The following is a 25474-nucleotide window of genomic DNA, read 5'->3' on the forward strand; positions in this document are numbered from 1 at the left end:
CCATCTTTCTTGTAGGCCCCCTTAAATATTGAAAGGCTACAATAAGGTTCCCCCGCAGCCTTCTCTTCTCCAGGCTGAACAACCCCAGCTCTCTCAGCCTTTCCTCACAAGAGAGGTGCTCCATCCCTCTGATCATTTTTGTGGCCCTCCTCTGGACCCGCTCCAACAGGTCCATGTCCTTCCTGTGCTGAGGACCCCAGAGCTGGACGCAGTGCTCCAGGTGGGGTCTCACCAGAGCAGAGTGGAGGGGCAGAATCACCTCCCTTGACCTGCTGGCCACACTTCTTTTGATGCAGCCCGGGATATGGTTGGCTTTCTGGGCTGTGAGAGCACATTGTCAGCTCATGTCCTTAGCTTCGACCTTTTGGGTTCATGGTCATTTGTTTTGGTTTATTTCAATTATGTCTAACAGAATGGCTTCTCAGCCACTTTGTTGGATACACTCCTTAAAGTGCTGTAAGGTTTAGTCCTTTGTTCATTAGTGCTCATGATTTATTTTTATTTCAGTATGTGACTTATTTATCACCATTATCTGTGCAGTTACAAATACACTGTTCTGTATCCACAGATTTCTCTGTTACTGGGTTAACGTTATAGAAACGATTTATTCAGTTTACTCAGCTGGATCTGGCAAAATCTTCTATACACCACTGTTGGGAATTTGAATTAGGTTACTTAGTCTTTGAATATTACTTCTTTTTTATTCAAAATAATAAATGAAGATGACACTTCTATTTTCATGTTTGAGCATACACTTCATCAGTTTCTTACAGTGGCATTTTCTTATTTCTTATGCAATAGTACAGCTCTTATTCGTCTGTGCATCGAAGACATTGTAATTCTGGAGACAACTTTTTCTTTTCCCCTTATTTTGAGCTTGAACTAGACAACTGCTTTGGAATCAAAATGCTTCAGTGCTTTATAGAGATAAAATATACATGTAATAAATGTAGAAATTTATTTCTATTTATATGATCACACTCCATATATCTGCATTAATCACAAATATTTAAAAATAGGAATGATAGTAAACCCCATCACTGTCTTTCTTCTCTTTTTTATAATAAAGTACATAAGATTTTGTTTGTTTAAATGAGAAAATGCATGGCTTTTTATGTTACCTATAAGGCATTAATTAAAAGAAAACTAAGGAAAAACAATGTATTTTTAACAAATAGTTATGAAAGTATTGTGGGACATTCTTAGTTATTGCATGACTGAATTCTTAATCCAGAGTTGCTGCACAATGAAGGTCTAGGGACAGAAATAAGACAAGGGAAAGGAAAAGGACTATCTTTTGCTAGACAAAGAATACTGTTGAAAATCAAATAAAGTTTGTGGATTACTTTCTTCACATGTTCTAAATCTACAGCCAGCTATTGCAAGAGTTTTTTCTTTTTCGTCTTCCAAACTCATGGGTCTCTGCACATTGATCAGCTGTTGAATTGTTTCAGATTAATAGTCATTACAAGAAGCCATGGTTAAACGGAAACAGGTGCTGCCATAGTTACTACATGACAGATTACAAAAAATATTTGAGCTACATTCACAGGATTCTCTATTTGGTAGAAAGACAATAAAGAACATGAAGATCATAATGTTTTTCCATCAGCAGTTTTTCCAGGGCATATGCACTGAGCTCAAGCTCTAATATCAAGACTATTAAATAGAAGCAGGATGCCATGCATGTGGTTTGGCTGAACTACAGATGTAATAGTACCAATTTTGACAGAATGGGCATAGTCAAAGGGGAAATATTTTACATTTCGTCCTAAAAATAACATTAAAGAATTCTCTTAGATATAAATTAAAAAAGAAATACTATGGAGGCTGGAATCAGTGCTTTCTATAATATCAAAAGTAATCAAGTGTCTATGACAACAACCTAGAACTAGATTTTTATATTAATTAACAGGGTGACTGTCCAGTTCCAGAGAGAGCCACAGAGCAGTCTATAGCACTCAGGTAAATGCATTACCACTGTGCTACCCACTGCGCTTCATTCTGACTGCATCTTCTTTGTACACATTGCAGACGTTTTGCATATCAAGCTCTTTTATAATAGAGCTATAATATTGAACTTGTTGTTGTAATGATGAAACAGTGGTGCTACACCAGTGGTTTAATTGTCAGTGTTGTACCAGTTTGAAACTGAGGAAGTGTCTGTGTCAAAGACAGCTAGATAAAAGAAAAATTGGAAGCAGTTATTACATTCATAAATTAAGAAATTTCAGCTATTACTGAGAAGACTCCCCTCTTAATCTTACATTCAGATCTGAAAAGCATGCATTAGGGGGAAATGCTATTAGTACGTTAAAATTAAATAATTTTTCTTTTATGTTAACATATTAATTTTAATTAATACATATATACATCCAAATTCCTGTGCTGTGATACATGAGTAGTTTCACTCCGTACATGCACTGAGTTCAAACCTATTCTGTTAACATTAGAAGGTCTGTCAAATGCCCAGGAAAGTGATAGAGCCTACCCTGTGGAAGCACTGTGTCCTACACTGGTGAAATTTTGTTGGTTTGCAGAAGCTCTTCCTATGGCTGTGACTCATAAGAAAGTAAATCCACTTTTAGATTGCTTGTTCTGAAACCAAACATGCTGAAGCTGTGTAAGAAAACACTGAAGCCAGCACAAAAGCAATCTGCTGATTCAGAATTGTTTAAAAAACAAAAAAAATTAAAGTCTCAGTAAACTTTGTGTGAATTAAGTAGTCTGTCCTCCCATGCCATTGGAAAGCTAATAAAAACATAAGACTCTCATAAACTCTTAATATTGAGTTTTGGCTAATTGGATGGAAATGCCCATTCTTCATCTAGCTCAAAGTTATGGTGGAAAATGATTCAGAGTGATTGTGGAATGACAGAGTAAGATCCAGTGACACTAGGAATTAGAAACAGTTGTTTCATCTGTTAAAAAAATACACAATTGCTCCATAAATTCCAGAGCTGAAAATAGTAAATTTGGTTTAAATATACTCCTGCTTTGTGAGATATTTTTAGCAATCCACCCTGTTTCCATTTTAAGCAGATCTGTTTTTAAGTGCAGTTATCTATGTCTTAGCTGTCTTCAGTCAGGCATATGAACTTTTAAATTGAATTTCTGCATTTGTGAATTTCATTTTAACAGTTTCCTATTAATTAAATCAAATGAAATGAAATCTTATGGCTAGTGTCCCAACATGAAGAACAAGAACCAGTGTAACGACATACAGTGAAATGCAAGTCATTATTTAATTGCCAAGATATTCATTGTTTATACATGGTGATTAATTCATTTGGCATTTACAAAGATGAAAATGGTAATTCTGTAATAAAGTAATTAGAGAGGCATATTGCCTTGAAAGAAACAAGACTCAATCTGTAAATCTTGATGAACACAGGCTTAATTTAAATGGAATCATTTAAAATTTCTAATATTTGATATTTTCTGATGAAGATGGTGATTTTTGGCCAACAGGTGACCTTTTGCATATGAAAATAATACTCCAATAGCATTTCAGCATTTCTGTTCAAGCAGTTATTATGAATTATTTAAACAAATTTCCATACATAGGAATATTGATGTGTAAAATAAGTTATAAAGGGGAGGAGGTAAGGCTCAGCATTATTTATTTGGAAGTCGATTTTGTGACTTGCTACAAATCTTGGACAGATAGAATCTATCAAATTAATTTTTAAAGTCCCTATCCTTGATCACAATCTTTATTCTTTTCCATTCATGCCATTCTCATAGTGAGTACTTTGACTGAGTGCCCAAACTGTACTATAGGTCTTAGAGTGTTCCAGAACATAGATATTCTACATTTCTTATCTGTCTAGTGATGTAGAAAGTTGAATATTAAAACCACTTTTTGACATATTCAGTTCAAAATATGCTCAAAAGTTTTTCAAAACCCATGGAATTCTGGAAATCTGGAGAAAAAAAATAACATCCTGTAGCAAATTTGAACCTTCCACAGCTGTGGCTAATTCAATGGAGTTAGCTACTAGAATATTCTCTCTAGAATACTTGAATATCATCTAAACCTTAATTATCTAGTACTAGAATATTATCCTAGAATATTGTCTTTTTTTTCTGTCATGCAAATTGTCACACATATGGAAAGGAAACCAATATAATTTACATTTTAAACACACATTTGTACCATCTCAGCTAAGAATATGGTGCAAGGCCAGTGTTGCATCCAAGAATTTCTTGTTGGTCTACATTTTTCTCGTGATAATGAACAAGCAAGTAGCAGACTACTGAATTCTGATTGAGTTTGAAATTCAGACAGAGCATCAGCCAAAAATTTCCTTCGTAATGTACCTACCCCAAGAGGTGAACATGAAAATGAATGTGTCCAGTGGTCTGTTAGGCTTCTGTGCTGCCTACAGCCTGGTTAGATTTCTATAGTCAAAGCAGAAGCAAAGGTTTTGTCATTAATGTGTGTTCCAGGAAAAACTAACCTTCTGTAAGTATTCTTAGATTTAGATGATTTCATCTTTAAAGGGAAAAAATGGAATTGGATTAAAGCCAACCTAAAAAAGATCAGAAAATAAAAAACTTGAGTGATCACACAATTGCACAAATTAAAGCATAGCTGAGCCGGACCAAGACCTCAAACACTGTATCTTCAAACTGCCAGATGTGAAACCAGAGCAGAAAAATGTCTAATGGGATTAAGCCTATATCTTGATTCAAAAAACCTTGCTTTCTGGTGAACTTTGGGCTTTGAGTTTATAATGACATATAATATCAACAACATAAACATTCTTATTTTGAGATGAAAATAATTGTAGAAGAAATTATATTAGCTTGCAGCTATAAGGTTCCTTTATAGTCAAAGTGAACACGAATCTTTCATCTCATCCTTTGGTTTTTATTTTTTTTATGATAGCATTGCCTAAGGGCTCCAATGTGTAGTACTTTATTCTTTGATAATTTCGACACTACTTACCCATTGATACTCTTCTTACAACCTGATTGTGACTTTTGAATCAGAGTGCCCAAATTTTAGAGTAGTTCAGAAAGGAGGTGGAATTCCTCCTGAGGAAGCACAGGCTGCAAAAGAACTTCTGTCACCTTCTCCATTGCAAATTGTCCTTCCCCACTCTTTTCTAATATCTGCTGTCCTCCCTATGCAAAACTCATTAAAGTGCCTCGTCCTTGCAAGAAACTGCTTAGGAAGTAATAAGAAAGTTTTCTTGTACCTTCACTGTTATTTGCATATCTTTGCAAGGATGGCAATAATCTCCCTCTCAATGAATTCCTTTGTTTAATAGTCACGAAGCCTTGAGGTAAGACATGCTTAGTAATTTAGACAATCATTGCTTTGTTGATTAAGTAAATACTAAATGTGGAGAGACAAATTGTAAATACAACTAATTCCAGCCTGACCAAGAAAAGCTTTTAGATGCAAATCCCAATTAGGTAGAAACAGTAGTCTGTGAAAGGGCAGTCAATGGACCACAGTTCATAAATGACTCAGAGGTCCCAAACTCTTCACACAGGTGTAGTGATCACTAACATCCCCTTTGCAAGGATAATTACTGCAAATCCATACTTATTTCATGTTTGGCAGAAGGACCAACTGATTAACAAACTGATTTATCCACTGCTTGTATCACTGCTGAACAACTGAAGAGGCAGACTGTCCATTTGTTCTGCTACAGACCACAGGCATAGAACGTGTCTTGCCTGCTTGGATTACAAAAGTAGCTACACTCAAATTGCTGAGTATAGATTCTGCATTCATTGCATCTCCTTTTGTGTGCTAAAAAACCCATGGCCCTTTACATTGTCATTAAATTAAGTCTGTTTTCTTCTTTTCCACTAGCTGTTCCTATTTTCATAGAATCAGAGAATCACAGAATGGCTTGGGTTGCAAGGGACCTTTAAAGGTCATCTAGTCCAATCCTCCTGCAATGACCAGGGACATCATCCAATGGTTGTTTGCAGTTGGACTTGATGATCTTAAAGGTCTTTTCCAACCTAAATAATTCTGTGATTCTATCTTCAACTAGATGAGGTTGCTCAGAGCCCCATCCAGCCTGGCCTTGAATGTTTCCAGGGATGGGGCATCTACCACCTCTCTGAGCAACTTGTTCCAGTGTTTCACCACCTTCATTGTAAAAAATGTCTTCCTTATATCTAGTCTGAATCTACCCTCTTTTAGTTTAAAACCATTACCCCGTGTCCTATCACTACAGGGCCTATTAAAAAGTCTTTCCCCATCTTTCTTATAAGTCTCCTTTAATAATTGAAAGGCCATTTTTCCTAGTGTGAGGGATAGCTGTGGAAGATTAGTGGCAGAGGATTCAAAAAGGTAATGTTACTGAGTTGTAAAAAGATACTGAATTGAGCTAATTTGCTTTAGCTCTAATATCTCCCAATTCATACTAACAGTTTCTATTTGAGTAGAAATCTCATTAGATTCAGTATTTGACATTATAAATCAAAATAACTCCACAATAAAGATAAGCCCAGCAGCTGGAGTGCTTTATAAATGTCCATAAATAAAAGTCCATATGTGATCTTGGAACCTGTCAAGCAGCACCTTGACTATACAGATATTTCTGGGTATCGCATGTTAAGCCTTATCAAGGTCAATTCCCCCTTTTTTTTTTGAGATTCTAAACTACACCGCGCTCTCAAAGGGATATTTTTACCTGATCCTTGTAGCAAAGACTCCATCTTACTGTTTTCCCTTCCATAGCCCTGCTGCTAAATGGCACCTTAGGTCTCCACTTTCAATAAAATCAGTAAATAAAATAAGCTTATAAAAAAGGTCTTTGTTTTTGCTGATTGTCTCTGGAAGAAGGTATGGAATCTTGAATTAAAAGAAAGGTCACTTGCTCTTTACATTCTTCTACTTTTGTGCAGTTCATAAACAACGCTATAAACATATCCAAGCAACTATATGAAGAGCACTGCAAAGGTTCCAAGTTCAAACACCCAAAAATCAGGGAAAAAGTGATGGATGAGGTTACAAGTGTAATCTCAGTTCAGCAGTGTGTGACCGGAGCATGAGTCAACCACAGTTTTGAGGATTTGTCTGCAAATTTTCATCAAAGTGAGCATCCCTAAAGCACCAAAAATCTTTGAACCACAGGAGCTATGTTTTCTTAGAAGTGAAATAAAATGAAGGAACATTTTTAAAATTAAGTAAACTTGGCAACAGAAAAGTGAAGCTATAAACAGATTATCCCCATCCACTGTGTCCTTGGAAGGCTCATCCTTCCCTTCAGGTTTGCTCTTAGTTCAGCAATCTTTCATCAAGTTTCAAGAAACTCTGTATGTAGTCCTCTCTGTATCCCTAGGAAAAATATCATTCTTTTCATTGCCTCTGATCCCTGACTGTGTCTGCTCCCAGACTTCAGAAGAGACGGAAAGAGACATACCAACATAGTGAACTACAAAATGACAGGCAAAACTGATGCCATCTGTCACTATCTGCTTTAAGGACACATTCACACTACTGGCTTTAAATACTTAGCTTAGCCTTGCCAGGTCCCTGGGAAGTAGTCACCTGGTCTAATAGATTCAGAGTATACAAGTAAAGTCATTAAAAAGAGATCAAAGTACTTTTGAAAGGCTATGGAAATAATTCTGTGTGCAAAAAGTGAGATGTAGTGATACAGTGAGCTGAGAGGTCTCTGTTGATTCAGTACTCCTCTCTGCCACCCTGAAAAGAGAGCTTGCTACAGATATACAAGCTTACAAAAAGGGTTTTTCTGATTAGTCTGTCTGTATATGACACAACTGCATGTCTGGCTGTGGGTTATCCCCCGTGACACAGTAACTTTTTCATCCTGTTTTCGATATTTTATGTTCCTAGCTCCATGCCAATGTCATTGATAATACACGTTGTAGGTAAGGTTAGGGAAGAAGAGAGGTGGGGCAACAGTTAAGAAGGCCATAGCATGCTGTTTTGTGCAGGAAAAGAGATTTAGGAAAGAAGGATTAAGGAGAAAAAAAGGTTGAAGAAAGCAAACAAAATTTAGGAAAACAGGGAATATTATGTCACTGAAGAAGTATCGTGTTCCTGTTTCAGTGCTGGTGAGAGAAGATGCGTGTTTATTGAGGCTGTTGGTATGAAGAGTGCCAGGAAGTCTTTGAGTTGTGTGCCACATGAATGCCCCAATGGTGATTTGACTCTCAAATAGCAAACAAGAGCCAGTTTTTGCCATTAGATTTTTCTGTTAGGAGTACAGCAGCAGACACCTTAGAATGATTGCACAGCTGCTGTGCCACCAGTCTGTAGATGTGACACAGCTGACGCCACACGACAATTCACTGCTTCCTCTAGACTAATATGGAATCCTCTTCAATGCCCACTGTCAACTGGTGGTATGGCACTGCAACCATGACAGTTTATATCTTGAAATTAGCAGTCCACAACTGATCATCTGTATCATCTGGAAGTATGTGGTTTCACCAGTGGGATGTAATGATGTGTACCCAGACTTACTATGATAAATAAATATGAGCTGAGGGGCACTACATCCCATCCATCAGAGAGCTTGTGCCTGGCAGCAGCAAGAGCAGTGCAAGAGCAATACAAATCCTTGAGATGATGTGGGCATCCAGCATCATGACATTAGCAATTGCATCTTCTCCCCAAGTGCTTCTCACTGGTTCTTGCTGGCTCCCTAGTCCTTTCCAGAGTGTGTGACTATCAGAACTTACCATCATTGCAAAAGCAATACAGACAAGAGGTAGAGGCTGTGCATGGATGATTTGTGAATAAAGCAAAATGGGCTGAGCCTGAGGGCACCCTATTTTTCACATAGAGTGTTTCTCCCAAAGAGGTCTATAACCATCTCATTGTGCATGATGGGGCACCCCAGTCTAAAACAAGAACTATCTTTGGGAGCAGCCTGGCAGAGTAGCACAGATACAGTCACTGAGGTTTTTTTTCCTTGTATCATTATTATTGTCTCTTATGCTCTATTGCACATAACTTATGTCACCGGGGTAATTCCATCTGTTCTCTTTCATGCACAGTGATGCAGCTGTAGACAGATATGTCAGTTTTAAAGAGAAGCACTTCCTACTGAACTGTTATTACAACTTGTAATCAAAATCTTTTGAGTCATGGCTAAAGTGCAAGGTATTCCAAAGTAAACTAAAGCTTTTAAGGTTGAAACAAGCCTAATCAATAGATTGTCAATAAGAGCTTTGTACCCTTTTCACCCTTAGCATTAGTGGCAATACAGTTCTCTGGAGGGAACACATGTCTTTTAAACTGCCTTTTCCCAATTAAAAGACTGTATTTCACCTTGTGACACTAGAAGAAAATAGATCTTGTTTTACCTGGTTTTCCAGCCATAGTACCAGATTCTCTTCCAGAATGCAAAATGAACACAACTGACCTGAAAACTGGTGTCTGTAAGATCCTATTCCTTTATGGTCAAAATCCCATTTACAATTCCTACAGTCTAGAAGTACTTTTGTGCTGAGCCAATGCTTTTAAACCGCATCTCCACTGAAATTATTGTCTCTCCTTCCTGCAAGATCTCTTCATCCACAGGTCAGACTGGTTCTTTCACAAAATGTAAGAAAGCTAATGTAGTTCAGTCAGCTTTACAGTTTAGTTAGATATACTTTTATAACCCCTCATGAAGTTTAAACATTGCAAGACCCTGTCAGTATGATCATTAACCCATTGGTTTACTATCAAAAGAGAAACATAATTAGAGAGAACTGTGAATGATAAGAAACAAAGTAGTATTCTGGAAAAGCTGACTTCCAGATCAAATGTTCCTGTGATAATATTTTATGTGTTGCCAAAACAGTACAGCCTTTAGTTTGCACTGCTGTTCATAATGGACGTTTCTGAATCCTCATCTTGCACAAATATCTTAATAAACAACCATGTATTCACAAGAGGTACTGACTTTTAAGCACCCCACTTGCTAAGGCTGTGGTCAGGAAGCGTGTTGGATGCAAACGGTGTAGAAATCTATAGCTAGTGTCACTATATCACAGAGCTAGATTAGGGCAGCATCACGGGAACAGAGAGGGAAGGTTGCTTGTCAGGTGTGCACTTTCGCTTCTCACATTTTTTGTGAGGTCTGTTCTGTCACGCAGATTTCTCCACTTAAAAGCTTCTGTCTCAAGGTATAAAGTAGTCTGGAGTGAAAATGGAGCCATGAGACAGCTTTTTGCCTCTATCCTTTGCTCTCTTTCTGGATGTATTGACAGATTATTTAGATCTTTCCCACTAGATCTAACTGTCAATGAAGATGATAGAAGAAAGAAGTGCTGGAATTTCCAAGGATAAACTCAGAATTACTGCAGAACTGAGCAAACAAGTAAGGACTGCCCCTTATTTCTCACAGCATAGTGATCTCTGATTTGAATAACCAGAGAGCTGGCAGGGATCTCTTACGACAAAGCAGGACCAAATTATACTATTCTATCATTTCTCTCACTATACTAATCTATGCCATTTTTGTTACATATAGTATACCAAGCTTCTCAATGTTGACAGGAAATTTATTTTGTGAGCTAAAATAATCTAAACTTAACATGATCAAATTATTCCTTTCCCATTTTCAGAAGTCATTTTTGTACTAAAAATCTTTTACTCTGTCTCCTTACTCTATCCACTCTAGATCTGTATCTTTCATGAAAACAGTGTGTCAAATTAGGCTGTACTCCAACTGAGACCTTATAGTTATTAGAAGGGGAGAAAACAGTGGCCATTTCACAACTGAAATGGTTAGAAGGCCAGCAGTTCTGTGGAGCATTGCATCTCATGATGAAATTTCTTATCAGCTGGTGAAGAACTTGTAGCTATTGACCCAAGCAAAATGTTCATCATGTTAATGGAGTCTCCCCCCAAAGAGTTTCTACCTGGGCAAACATGCAGTAAGTGCAGGATTTTCACACTATTCCAGAGGCAGGGGACTGATGAAAGCAATTGATCTTCATTCTTTCAGGTTCTACTAGTACCTACCATATGATAGAAATTTAATTAGAGCTTCTCGAGTTGACAAGAGTCATTTTGATTGGAGGATGTGGCAGCCATTACCATCTTCATCTGTCCCATCTGAACTACACTGAGATTACACATAAGACATGGTTAAAACCACGATTTTGCAAAACACACTCAAATTCAAAGGCATTAAGTAAGAAATTAACAGAATGATACATTAACAGCATCTATCAGTAAATCATTAAAATGATCTCAGCCCTCATGTACTGTGAGCAGATTCGTCTTATTCTAGTGTCTATTTCTAGAAATGACACACAAGAAGATGCATATTTTGGGGCTTTTTTGATGCACTATATCAATGGGACATAGAAAGCATGTATTTAAGCCCTAATCCTTTTCAGACCTCCATGCTGGCTAATTTGGATGGATTCACAGCCTTCTTGCTGATTTGATTCTCAACTGTCAGCCTCCCTTGCAAGCAGTCAGCTTTGGCTGCTGGTACCTTGCCATCTTGCTTAGGATTATGGCATTCAGCTCCCAGTGACACTTAATTAACTGACTGTCTATGTATGCAAGGGAGAGAGCACTAAAAAGTAGAATACAGCTCCATCACGGTGGTCTTAAACAATGTATATTAATTTATTACAAACTACATTGTTTTCTTATCTTGTTTGTTTGTTTTCCTGAGAGCAGGGGTCTAATGCAAAAGTAGTCATTTGTTCTCATCTACCCAACTCTTCTGTTCTCATGAAAGCAGTAACAGTATCTCTAACAAAATAATTTTTCAGGGAGGTGGGAAAGATTAAATTTCATTGCTGCATTACATGGAAATGCCACTTGCAGTTAATATTCTAGTAGTGTTGCTATAGAACATGAATCAATGTTGGAAAGCAGGTTCCATCTGACTGGACGTTATTACAGAGCTTACACTAATAATGCTTTAGCTAGATGACTGCTGCCCTGAGCATATGAAAACTTTCCATGTAAACATCTAATTAACAGTCTTAAATTTACAAGAATCTCATTTCAATGAAATTAGAGTTTCTGCTGTTCGTATTATATCACTGAAGTTAATGTCAACACTTCAAGCATAGCACAGTTTGACTGTTTTGAGCTGTGTCTTCATCTAGTATAAATCAAAATAGAACCATGTAGTTGAATGAATTTATGTCATTTTATGCTAGCCAAAGATCTGCCCCCTTGAGCACCTGGTCTGTTTGAATTTTACCTCTTGCATACCAAGTCTGCCTTCAAGTACTAATGTTGCTTTTCTAGCTAACAAGTGAAACATGGAAATATCTTAAAGTAACTAAAGTTTTCCCATGTTTTTTCTTTTCCTGAGGGAATTATGAAGTCCTACAAGCACTTTATTATTTCTAAAGCTTCTGAGGAAAATAGAATAAGTTAATAATTCATTGCTGTCACTTAGGAACATGGAAAAAATTATTGTGATAAAAGTCTTTTCCTTGAAAAGCAAGAGCCTTTTATAGGTAGCAGAATATTTCTGACATTGAAATAGTGTATAAAAAAGAGGAAATAAATTTAATTATTTAAAATATTAAAATATTAAAATAGATTTTAATTTTAAATTGATCAAGAGTACAATATGGATTGTAAAAAATGTAAAAGAGTATTTTCATCATTTTAGAGTAATTTCACCATGTTTAGAGATATATTGTCCTACACCCAACATATTTTATAAAAGCTTTTAAAGAAAATTTTGGACTACAATGCAAAGCAGAAAAGACTTTAAATGGTCTTTTCTACCCTCTGAGACACTTACCCTGAGATATCTTCTGAGGAATTCTTCCAGTTTTAGTTTTTTACACAGGACCAAACACATTTTGGTGCAAAATATTTGAGCAGAATGGCAAGGTACCAATTAGCAAAGTGATGCTAAATTTTCAAAATGTACCAACTGGTCTCTCTTACTTGAGTGTACCAGTGGAAATATAGAATAACTTAAAAGTCTTCTTGTTTGTTTAATTTCTGTAGGTAACAGATTACTGATTTGAACCTCTGTTCCATTTACAGTTAGGCTCTGATTCAGTTTAATACCTTAGCAGATATTTAAATTTTAGGACCTTTGTATCATCATTGACATTAAGGTTATTAAGTCTTTAAAGCAAACTATGTGCTTAAAGTACTGGTCTGAATAAAGTCATTAATACAAAGCACCATTAAAACCAATAATGACCGCCTACTCACACAAAGAAAAAAACACTCCAAGAAACCATGTTAATTCTGACATACCAGTGGTTTCCAGCCTTTGCTGCTCAGCAACACGGCAGAAATCATACTTGTTCCCTGTGCTTAGAACAGAAGCTACATTTGTTCGCAAAATCTGACTTTTAGTGTAAACCACTTGAAATTATATATACATATGTGGACACTATTTGCTCTGGCGAGAGCTATGTATTTTCATGCACAAACGTTACTGTGCAGCAAACAGCAAGGACAAAATGAGAGGCCCAGTTGTGGCTCCTTTGAAAAAAATTGCCCTAAGACAGTTTGCATAGATTAGCTTAAATAGCACTGGAAGTAGTTTGCAATACATTAATGATAAGTCTTAGCATATTCCAATGACCTAAGATATCACACACAGGAATTGCACCATTATAAATGTTTGAAAATCCAAAGTGAAGAAAATTCAAATAATTTTGTGTTTTGCCAAGGGACTGGGCCAAACATAATCTTGTTTCTAATTAGGTCAATAATACTTAAATAAAAAGACTCTATCTAGGGTGATAATATAAAAAATGTATATAAAGTAGATGGCATTCTGCTTACACAAGTGCTTTTACTATAGCAATAACTCTTATCCATCTTCTGTGAGAGTTAGAGGCCTGTACATCTATTATGAAGGAGCAAGAGAAAGCAAGGGGAAATGAGAGAGCCCACAACCATTCAAGGAGAAATAAAGGTTTCAGCTATTTACAAATACTTGTCCTGATTCCCTGTAATCTGCATTAAAGGATACTGACAGGTCCCATACCCAAGCTAATATGAAATGACAGATTGCTCAGATCGGAACACTGTGAGGGGCCACAGGCTAAATGAGTCAGTGCAGCTTCTTTCTATTTGCATCTTTAAAGTTCTTGTTTCCAACATGCACACAAACCAATTTCATACTCCTGGTTTTAGACCCCAATGAGAAATGCAGGGGGAAAATTTCTAACCACTTCAATAATTTATACTTTTCCTTTACCCAGTTACTAAGTGTTAAAGTTTACAAAGCTTTTAACTAACTGTAATGCTTCCCTGATTGCCGTGATTACTTTTCTAAAGTCCAATAAAAATTGACTTTAGTATGGAAGATAAAGTCAAAATACAGTACAAAAAAATTAACTGAAAACAGAGAAAGGTAAAAGTGTGTATAGCCTAATCAAACTACTCACTGCTAATTCTTCTTCCCCGCCAAAAATGGCCACACAATTGACTTCTATTTTTTCTTACTCAGTAATTGTTATATAAAGAATATAAAGCTCCAAGTGGAAGCTGTCTGGCATTCATTTCTATTATGATCCAGACACTGTGTCATTGTCTCTTCTACAAGTGCTCAGTAAAATCCTGAAGGCTGTGTAGCAATTGTAACTTTTGCTGCCTCAACTGCTCAGCTCCTTCAGCATCCAGACTCCAGGGTCCATTGCAGAATTTTTAAACAATTTCCAGCCACAGCATCGAGACATCTGTTTGTGAGAATGATGCAACAGAATAAAAATTAGTTTCCCCTTCTCATTATCTTAATCTTGATGGCAGTCTCTGCTCACTGATTTTACATGTGATAGGAAGAACAAATACACATCCTGGCCCTGGTGGGTCAAGGTAAAACCGTCCCTGGTGATAAAGAGAGCTGAGAATTTCCACCATCTAAACCTGTATGTCCTCTACTGGCTTTAAATAATATCTGAGACCTTCCATGTTGGGTTGCACCAGATCTTAAGGAATTAATATTTTGTCTGGAAGACAGTGGAGCAGTAAAAGTGTCTGGATTACTAATACATTTCATTTATCCTTAAGAATTAATCAAAGGGAAAATAATCACAACAATATGGCAGGCAGAATAGATCTCCCTTTTTTATACCAAAACAATGATGACTGTATTTCCTACTTCTTTATCCTTCCCCTCAAAATAAGGCCAAAGATTATGGTCACTCTCACAAGTTTTCTGTGTGTAAAAGAGCAGGAAGGAAAAAGCTTGCTACTTTTTAATCAAAATACCGTAAAATAAAGGATACGTCTCTGAAATCCTGCTAGACTCCACATATGAGCAACTCTTAAATATCATATTCTACTCAGTCCTCTTCTCTAAATCACATGAAGCCTAAAGGAACCTGAATTTTGTCATTCACATTTTTGGGAACCTTCCACCCTGTTCATCTCCATCAGCACTTTTCCTTACCTCTCTGTCAGTAAACACTGATTAAGAGAAGGCATTACTAACTGACAAATAAAGGACTAGCAAATACCATCTATAAGCAAAGATCCAGCATTTCCTATGAGCCTAATTTCCATCCATCAGCTTCTCAGCAGAAACTTGGTCTCAGGGAACACTTTTCTCTTCACATCAACATCCCACATGCAAACAGTATGAACTTTCATCCTTCCAGATAAAACAGCACATTTTTTATCAGGGATCTTGCTCTCCCTGGTACATACTTTATTGGTAAAAGAAGAACAAAATTCATGAAATGACCGATCTGTGTGAGCTAATGCATTTTTGTTTAAACAAATGTAATAAGAATATTTCCAAACTTAAGTGTTACTGCTGGACAATACCTTTGACTAGATTGCAAATATTTTTACAGTGAAAATAATCACTTGGAAATATTGTCTGAAAACTTTAATTACTGAGTATTTTGTAGCCTTCCAATGTCAATCTAAGTCCAATCCTGAAACCTTAGGGTTGCAACGCGACAGCCTCTGGGAGGAGTGGCTGGAGAGCTGCCTGGCTGAAAAGGACCTGGGGGTGTTGGTTGACAGCCACCTGAACATGAGCCAGCAGTGTGCTCAGGTGGCCAAGAGGGCCAATGGCATCCTGGCTTGTATCAGGAATAGTGTGGCCAGCAGGACTAAGGAGGTGATAGTGCCCCTGTACTCGGCACTGATGAGGCCACACCTCGAGTACTGTGTTCAGTATTGGGCCCCTCACTACACGAAGGATGTCGAGGTGCTGGAGCGTGTCCAGAGAAGGGCAACAAAGCTGGTGAAGGGTCTGGAGCACAAGTCTTATGAGGAGCAGCTGAGGGAACTGGGGTTGTTTAGCCTGGAGAAGAGGAGGCTGAGGGGCGACCTTATTGCTCTCTACAACTACCTGAAAGGAGGTTGTAGAGAGGTGGGGGTCAGTCTCTTCTCCCAAGTAACAAGCGATAGGATGAGAGGAAACAGCCTCAAGCTGTGCCAGGGGAGGTTTAGGTTGGATATTAGGAAAAACTTCTTCCCTGAAAGGGTGGTCAAGCATTGGAACAGGCTGCCCAGGGAAGTGGTTGAGTCTGCATCCCTGGCGGTATTTAAAAGGGTAGATGTGGTGCTTGAGGACATGGTTTAGTGGTGGACTTGGCAGTGGTAGGTTAACGGTTGGACTCGATGATCTTAAGGGTCTTTTCCAACCTTAACGATTCTATGATTCCATGATTTAAAGAAGAAAATTTAAACTCTCATTCATGCTTCTATGCTTTTGTAACAATTCTCAAACTAGTTTACTGGGTTATGCTGTCATTAACAAAATTGACATCATAGAAATGCTACTAATATGTATTTCCAAACTTGCTGATATTCTAGACAAGAAAACCACTGGCATCGCAAGCTGGGCATTCAACAGCTGCACTATTTCAGATAAAATCATAGTGGAAAAATATAATACGCACAGATATCAGATTCACTTTCAAATTCACATTCAATTTCAATGTAGCTCTTTTCATTAATTTGTTGGGGTTTTTTGGCTTCATGGGCATACAGTATTCAGTGAAGTTTGTGGTTAATTTATTTCTGAGAGAACAGGTGTTTAAGTTCAAAGACCAGCAACACACTTGGTGCTCACCACCACCATCATTAGCAGACTTTATATCCCTTAATTCTTTAGACTGTTTCTAACATTACTCTACGGGCTTGAGTCAGCTACCCCCACATAAACTCCTGCTGCCCTTTAAGAGTCCTACAGTGCCATCCTGGCTCACATCTAGACTTGAAAAAGACACACCTGCTCTAAACCTCTGTCTGTGCAGCTAAGTCCTCTCATAGGTCTTGTGACATATTTGTCAGCCCTGTGCAGGTGTCTTGGATACCTTACAGCTATTTCTATATGAGCAGGTAGTATGGATCAATAGGACCAGCAAAAGGTTGACATTGCCCACACTGCCTAAGTCTGAGTTTCTCCTTGGAATAGTTCTAGTCCCATTCCACAGACTGGGTACATATTTGTAGCTTAAAAGCAATGCACTCATCAAGCATCCCTCCCAGTTTAGTGTCAGCTGAAGTTCATGTGCTCAGACTGCTTCTTTTTACAAACCAAAGCCACAGCAAGTGGGGACAATGGGGAAATTAATTTCCAAGTCACACTCTTGATGTGAACAGCAGCTGGGATTTTGTCCCTCAAATGATGTCAAGTCATAACAGGCACTTACGCATCGGGAGCTAAATCAAGATTTGAGGGTGAGATTCAGTTCCAGGTTGAGATATCTGAGTGTAGATATCTACAATGTGAATTAGACATCTAAACTTTTTTGCTGTTTATAGAGGTTCCACTGACTACTGACAAGATCCATGAACTGACGTGTAAAATAGAAACTCATCTCACATGCAGACACCTTAGCTTTCATTTTACAAACAGCCTCTAGAACAAAAGGTTTTCCTTCCTCCCTCATCATCCTGATGATTCCTCTGAGTGCCAGCTCAATTAGAATTAATCTTTCTGAATACTGATGATCCAAATTGTCTTATATTCCATATTATGTTTCCTCAGCACCTTATGTGTTAATACTTCCATAATGAGCTGCAGGTTGGTATCTGATATATTCTAGGGCTGCATTTGCCTTTGCTGCATGGTACTGTTAGTGCAGAGCCACTTTTCTATGAGTCTGGTGCTCAGAGTCATCAAAGGCCTCCTGTTTGATATGCTGATCTTGCTGTGTCAATGAACTGTTTATTTCACCAAATTTCCAGCATCCTTCTTTCTGTATCCTGGTCATGATGAAAAATAAGATAGTAGTACAAAGAATCATTTCTATTTAAAAAAAAATAATTTTCCTTTTCTATTCAGCCAGTTTCTTAACCATCTTATATTTCTGTATTAAACTTGTTTAACCAGTCGTGAATTTCAGCACGAAAATCATGCTTGAAACCCATGGAAGACCAAATCTGCATTTATTTTCTCTAGAAAAATGTTTCTTCTTATTAAATATTATAACAATTTAGTCTCATTCAGTGTACTTCAGTTAAATCATGTTGAACTTTATCTCATGTCCATTTGCTGTCATATCTTGATTATTCTTTCCTAATAACTCCTGCTAAAATCTTTGTTGCTGTTGACCTTAAGCCAACATGCTTGTTGACTCCAAGACATTAACATTCATCTCTTTTTCTCCATGTTATTAGACAGATGAAAATTCTTTTCTACAGAGACACCAAGCTCATGTGCCAATTTTTTCAGAGTCCTTGGATGGACAACATCTATCTCCTTTATGTGATCGCAATGAGTTTTTCTTATACTCAAATATGATAATCTCCAAACTGTCACCTTGATCTCTCATCTGTCCTTTCTCTATCCATTCATTTATCATCATCTTTCCCTCTGTTTCTAACAAATTAATAGTTTAGGGTTTTTTTCCTGAATTATCCTTAACTCTACCCCAACCCCATTTCTTTTCTCTTTGCTTCCCTTTTATTTATGAAGCTAAAAAACCTTTTGCTATGGTATTTTCTTATTAAAATATGTAGACATACTACACAGGTGGTCTCTCCGTGACTGAGAGATATTGGCAGGGAAGGAGGAGAAGTCTATGTTCCTGCTGTGTGCAGCAAGTGTTATGTGAATAAATAAAGCATTTCAGTTTCCATCATAAGCAGCCTCTGGCTTTTTTTCCCAAACACAAAAAAAGGGAAAACAGATGAATGCTAGGCCTTTTAAGGAAAGTATTAATTTCTGAGCGAAATAATTCACCAGCAAATGTGTTTGCAATTCCTTTGAGTGAGTGATTACTCTTTTCCTCGTGGATAGCAAGAGCTTTTAGCTAAATAGAAATGTAGCTGATAATATGTGTAAGATTCATTAGACAATCTTCCATATGCATCTAACTTTCTTTTCCTCCGAGCTCAGAATGAAAAACAGTTTTATATCAGGACTTACGCTGAGTATAAGCTGCGTATAATTTGTAAACACTGTAGGAGTGTCCTTTCATTTGTCTGATGCTGACAGTACATTGATAAACACTATTACTGTTCTGCAAAGGCTATTGTCATACTAATGATACGATGTCCTCACAGCATTGATCACAGAGCATCTTGATAGGAAAACAAAATTTACACCAAGAGGAAAGGAAGGAAGCTTACATCCCTGTCAGTTCCTAAAGCAGATTGTTTCTTCAAAGGTGTGACATATTATAACAAAATTTCAGTCCTTCTTATTTGTTGGAAAAAACCACAAAACCTCAAAACTCTGATACAGAGGCATTTGCTTAATATAATTATGTTTTCTATAAAATTACCTTTAGTCAAATAATGTGACTCAAATACTGATACATATTTGTTTAGAGCAAGATGGGAGATACATCATCAGATTGCACTAGGGAATTTGAGAATTGACATGTCCTTCCTCTGCCCCATTCACTTTTGAAGCTGTTATTTTCTTCTGTCTCTCTTCTGAGAGCAGTGAGTAGTTTCACATGTGAAGTGAATAGAAGTACATTTTTCACTGGAATGAAATTCTGTTTTCTCCACCACAATGTTTATAAACCTCAGATAATAAAACACCATTTTTCATTAACAGAGTCATAGAATAGGAGGTGTTATTCTTTTTCCAGAAAAGGAAAAAAAAAAAAAAAAAGATATGCAGTCTCATATTAGTGATTTAGTTTGAGCACATTATTGAATCTTAAGCCTTTGGTAAATCACTCCTAGTTTAAATCAAAGGTAACTCAGCTTTGCATTTTAACATGTCCAGCCTAGCATGGGAATTCCTTCCCCTTTTTGACCGCTGAAGAGCCCAACCCAGACCTGTTAATCAGGGTGATCAAAGCGGCTTACTCCTGATAAAATACTTCTCAAGCGTAAACCACAACATTGTACCCTCCATGATTTCTGATCACAGCCTCAGTAGGGGACTCCCAGCAGAAGGAGTGCTAGTCACTACATTAAGAGACAGAAAGCCCTCTCTGGAGAGGTATATCTAAAAATCTAACCATCACTGGGGAAGAGCCACCCACCTACTTAGACTCTTTCTCTAACACACAGAGAGGTCTTACCTTACTTTCAAAATGCAGGATAAGGAAGCACTCCTTCATCTCCTCCTCCACTTCTATGTGATATCTGAAAGCACTTGTTGGGGATTATCTGCTTTCAGTGTCCATGCCTGCCAGAGGGCTTCCAACCTACATCTCCCATGTCCTTTGAGAGAGCCATAACCACTACCCAACCTGGGAAAGGATATACAACATCTGCAAGCAGGGCTTGGCTTAAATGCCATGTAAGAGTTGCTGTGTTCCATTTAGGCTTGTAGTTCTTCTCTGTCAGGAAACGAGCAATTATTATCTACTGCTCTTCCAGGGCTGCAGCTTTAACATTCAGGGGCTTTGTCATTTTAGAACAGCAAAAATGTGTTAATTTTCACCTCTATGTAGCTTCGCAGACTTTATGATTAATACTGTGTAAGCAAAGCCAAAATTTGAAACTCCTAAATGTAAATGGTTGAACATTTCTCATGAGTGTGCTTCAGTGAGGTTACTTGCCTAGAAATGTAGTAGAGCTGCAATCATACAAGACTCGAGGAAAAAAATAAAAGCTGAGCTATAAAAAAGCAGAGATTATTTAAGTCCCTATGTTATACTGTGTAGTAACGCCATACATCATGTTTTGACCAGATACAATTAATTTTATGTTTTTTTCTAGTCCTCTTTTACATTTTACTTCCCATTCTTCTCAGATTTTAAGGTCATTTTTTTGTAAATGGAATAGCCTGTGCTTGATATTGAAATGTGATTTGACAATAATATAGCAGTAAAACTTTAAAGACAAATTATGAAGAATCACCTTTTTTACTTTTTACAAAAGGTTCATTAAAATTCACTACTGATAAGTGTCAAAGGATACTAATCCACTGATGCCTTTCTGAAACTTTTTGAATTAAGGAAGGAGAAGGACTAAAATGGGTTTATTACAACCTTTTTGAAACAGAAGAGAATTCAATTATCATCGTCATCATCCCTTGCTACAAAGGCAGCAGTCCTTAATCTTATTTATTAGCTCTAAAAGAAATCATCATGGAATTTGGCTGCTAGGATGGGAGATATATTTATATATTTATGTATTTATCCTTTTCAGGATAACTATTCTTCCACATGGGAGCCTGCGAATCCTGAATGCCTCCAAGTCTGATGAAGGACGGTACTTATGCCAAGGTGTAAATGTATTTGGATCTGCAGAAATCATTGCATCAGTATCTGTTAAAGGTATGAAAAAATACTTTGATGATAATGATGATTTCTCTTTGCTAATATTTCATTAGTGCTTAGAATTCCCAGCCAACAATACAACAGCATTGCACAGGCAGAATAAAAAAGCATTTCCAAAAAGCTAAAGGGGCTAACCTCCCCCTGGTCAAACATCATATTCCTGCATCAGATTGCATACTCCAACTGCTATATCATAGATGTATGTCAGAAGAATTAGTATATACATTAAATCACCCAGATTATAAACAATTTTATAAGCAAAAGAATCAATACCCTTTTTAATATATTCTAGCTTTGGGAACTCACTTACCCCTACCTCTTTCTTCATGGGAACAAAGCTTAGGATTAAACTAATAATTATATGAATATAAAATCTAAGGAAAGATAGTTCCTTAGAGCAGTAATAATAATCAAATCACTGAGTCGTAATTAATTTCTAAATCACATTTTTGTCACTTTGCAACTGAATTCTTATATGAGTGTTGTTTTTGGTTTTAGGTCTTCAAGTCTTTGACTTCATTTTTCAAGCTTCTTCCTATATTTAGTATGCCTGGAAACATGCTTTTTTATTTTAAGTGACAAAACTGAGATTTTCATGCAATCGCAAGATTCCAGGTGCTGTAGCCTTAAAAAGAAATTAATAGCTTTGTCTGAGACTAATAAAATTAATTAATTAATCCATCTCGGAAGTCCTATAGATTGTTGTTTAGGATTCTGCCTTCTGTCAGGTCTTAGTGTGCATTATGAATATATTTCAGTATTTGACACTATGTATTTGAAAGAAACAGTAAGTGTAAGCTTTGAGTAGGCTAAGCAGAACTCAGTCATATTCTTTTGACCTTGTACTATAACTAGATTTCCATCTAAATGTTCCTAATCCTTCTATATTTCAAGAACCTACAAGAATAGAGCTGACTCCCAAGAAGATAGAGTTAACGGTTGGAGAAAGCATTGTCCTCAGTTGCAAAGCCCTTCATGACAGCACACTAGATGTCACTTTCTATTGGACCCTCAATGGGCAGCCAATTGACTTTGAAAAAGAAGGTGGACACTTTGAAAGCATCAAAGCGGTAAGTGACCATGCGTTTGTCATTTGCATGCTGTGAACCGATAGAAATTTACATGCTTTTATATGTCTCCCATTTACCAAATTCTGACCAAATTGAATGGTAAGTGATTTCACTGATGTTGGAAAGAAACGTTAGCTAGAGGAGGTGCAAACTGCAGGTCACTAGAATTACTTCAAGTAGTTGTAATCAAGAAGATATGAAATGTAAACTTATACATCGTATTATTATTGAGGCATCTGATTATCTTTGCATGGGAACAGAAAGTAGTTTGAATCAAATCCTCCTTACATTCTTCTGCTGATTTTACTATAGAAAAGATGCTGCTATAAGCATTGATGTCTTTCTCACAGATAACATGGCTGTTGAAATGCCCTCATCTCCCAATGCTTTTACTTGCCTAGCATACGTTTGTTTTAATATCTGAATAGCAAGGAGTATACTTTATTTTCCAATTCCCCTGCATGAGGTAGGTTCTAGCTGTGCAACCGCTAGGCCAGTAAGAGTCATATGGAGAAAATATGCATACTAATGTCAAGTATTACCCCTTGATTCAAAAACAATTTAATATGATCAAACAGTATGATAAAATAATTCAAACCTGTCCCATGTAAAATGGTTTGAACTTTTCTTAGTAGAAAGAAATCTCTTAATGTGAACAAGTTTGGAAATAGAATCTACAGTCATTTAACTCAATCTTCCCACTAATGAAATGTAAATCAAATGTCCATGCTATGTTAACAGAGAAAAATGAAGCTCACAAAGGTCACGAAATTTTAAAAGTTAATGTATCTAATTTGAGTACAATGTAGCGAAGTTAACTTTGCATTAAAAATCTTGTCAGCTGCAATCAATTTATTCTTCTGCTTGCCTTTATAGAAGTCATACTATATTCACTTTGTGGTGCGTTTTGTTTTTTTTTTTAAATTTGGTTTTAATTTAATAAGCCTTTTAATTGAAAAACATTAGCAAGGTATATCTTAGTGTGAAGGTTCTTAGCATACTTATCTTCATCTGAGGAAGTCCAATGCTCAAAATCCAGCACTAAATATATAGGAAGGAAAACTATCATTCTTTTTTTCTTTAACTGCAAGGTTAAAACATTCTTTAATTCAAGAAAACATCATATGATTACAATTTAACTTCAAATCATTTCCAAAAATTTAAAATCTAAAATGTGTTCCTTCAATGAGTTTCAGCATTGCTAAAGGGAATTTTTAATCACTGGGAAAAATCCTCAGGCTAGGAAATTTCCAAATTGATTTCTCCTATTTAAAGCTAATTTAATGTAATTCCATTTGTTTTATAAAAACAGGATTTTGTAGATCTTTCAACAAGAATTCTTCATTAATCTCGTTTCTACTAGAGAAAGCCCTCAAATTCATAGAAGTAAGGTTCATTCAAAGTGAGAATCTGGTACTGGGACTATTTTCAGATAAATATTCATGCAAAACTCACTGAAATTACTGATTCCTTTTGTTGTCCTGACATGACTAGAATTTTGCCAAAACCCGGAAGATTTAACCAGCTATTTTAGCATGAGTTTATGACTTCCGTCCCACTGTGTTGCTAAAGAGTCAGTGCTACTTTACTAAGTGAAAATAGTATTAATCATTCAAAATGGAGTCAACGTTCAATGTCTAAATGACTAAGTGGATAAAAAAAAAGTTGTTTATTAAATAAAAATCCAGCATCTTTCTTTTCAGAGGCCCACAAGCATTTTTTTTTTTTTTTTCCTAAAACATACTTCTTTACAAACAGCAAACTTCATCTGATCAGAAAATAAAATCAGGCTGAAAAGAAGGCATTGCATATTTTGCAAAATATTACAAAATTAGATCCTACCTTGTCACTGTTAAACCAGGGTTGAAATAGTGAAATACTATGCAACTCTAAAGAAATACCAAAATGAAGCATCAGACCCTGATATTTTTAGACTGGACTAGCTTCATTTGCCTTTACAAGATTGCTCACACAAGGGATGGTCAGGCCACGCTTCATTTACTTGCATTCCTAACTCATTTAAATGTCAAGACATTTCTTTTCTGGTTTTCACTCTAAAGACAGAACAGAAGGGTAGGTTTGGATCAACTGGAAGAGGGCTGGAAATACCTATTAACACAGTACAGGCAGGATGGCGGGGGGTAACAGTCCTGTTCAGAACAGAGATACCAAAACATGACCCTGTTAGGGCAATCCTCACTGCAATTTTCTGAATGCTGTTAGAAACATAATATGACACATCCTTCTCCCTTTTTGAAAGTAGTAGTTAAAATATATGTAGTTCTCCATTCACCAAAATCTTGATTTTTGCACTGTCCCGAAATGAAGATTAATCAGTTGAGAGATGCAAAACTCATAAGTAGCGATTGTGGTAATATAGCAATTCTTTTGTGTTTTGACACAAAAACTCTATAATTCCCATAACTACTTATTTGTGGAATGTTGTCAATTGTATCTCATTATCATGTCTGTTGACATCATAAGCATGTGAAATTAATCACAAGGATGAAACTGTATTGCTTTACTTCATTAATACCTAAACCATGACCAGGTACTAGGGGAAAGCAAGATAAAATAAAACTCTTCTGTTTTTCCTATCATGTAATCTCCCTTAACCTATCCAGTTTCAAAGGAGTGATACACAACATGATAAAGACACAGATTCAAGAATGCAGAAAAAAGGAACTTGAAGAAAACTTGAAATCTGATAGAATTCCATCTGTATCCCTTATTTTGCATTTCTGAATGAAATATTTTTTAAATTGCATGAGTTGATCCTGAACAAAATGCTTTTTAATGCA

At 36.7% G+C, this 25474-nt stretch overlaps 1 protein-coding gene across 2 annotated transcripts in view; it reads left to right on the top strand.

The window, feature by feature from the left end:
- The window catches only part of CNTN5 (contactin 5), a gene marked incomplete at both ends in the record, with an annotated part of 363298 nt that overhangs the window by 273317 nt on the left and 64507 nt on the right, over positions 1-25474 (top strand). For both annotated transcript variants that reach the window (XM_082305015.1, XM_082305016.1), the window contains 2 exons: positions 21473-21600; positions 22498-22673. In XM_082305015.1, coding sequence (XP_082161141.1) covers positions 21473-21600; positions 22498-22673 — 304 coding nt within the window. The remainder of the gene's footprint in view (positions 1-21472; positions 21601-22497; positions 22674-25474) is intronic.

Source organism: Platalea leucorodia (genome assembly GCF_965183815.1).
Source record: "Platalea leucorodia genome assembly, chromosome: 2".
Lineage (NCBI taxonomy): Eukaryota > Metazoa > Chordata > Aves > Pelecaniformes > Threskiornithidae > Platalea > Platalea leucorodia.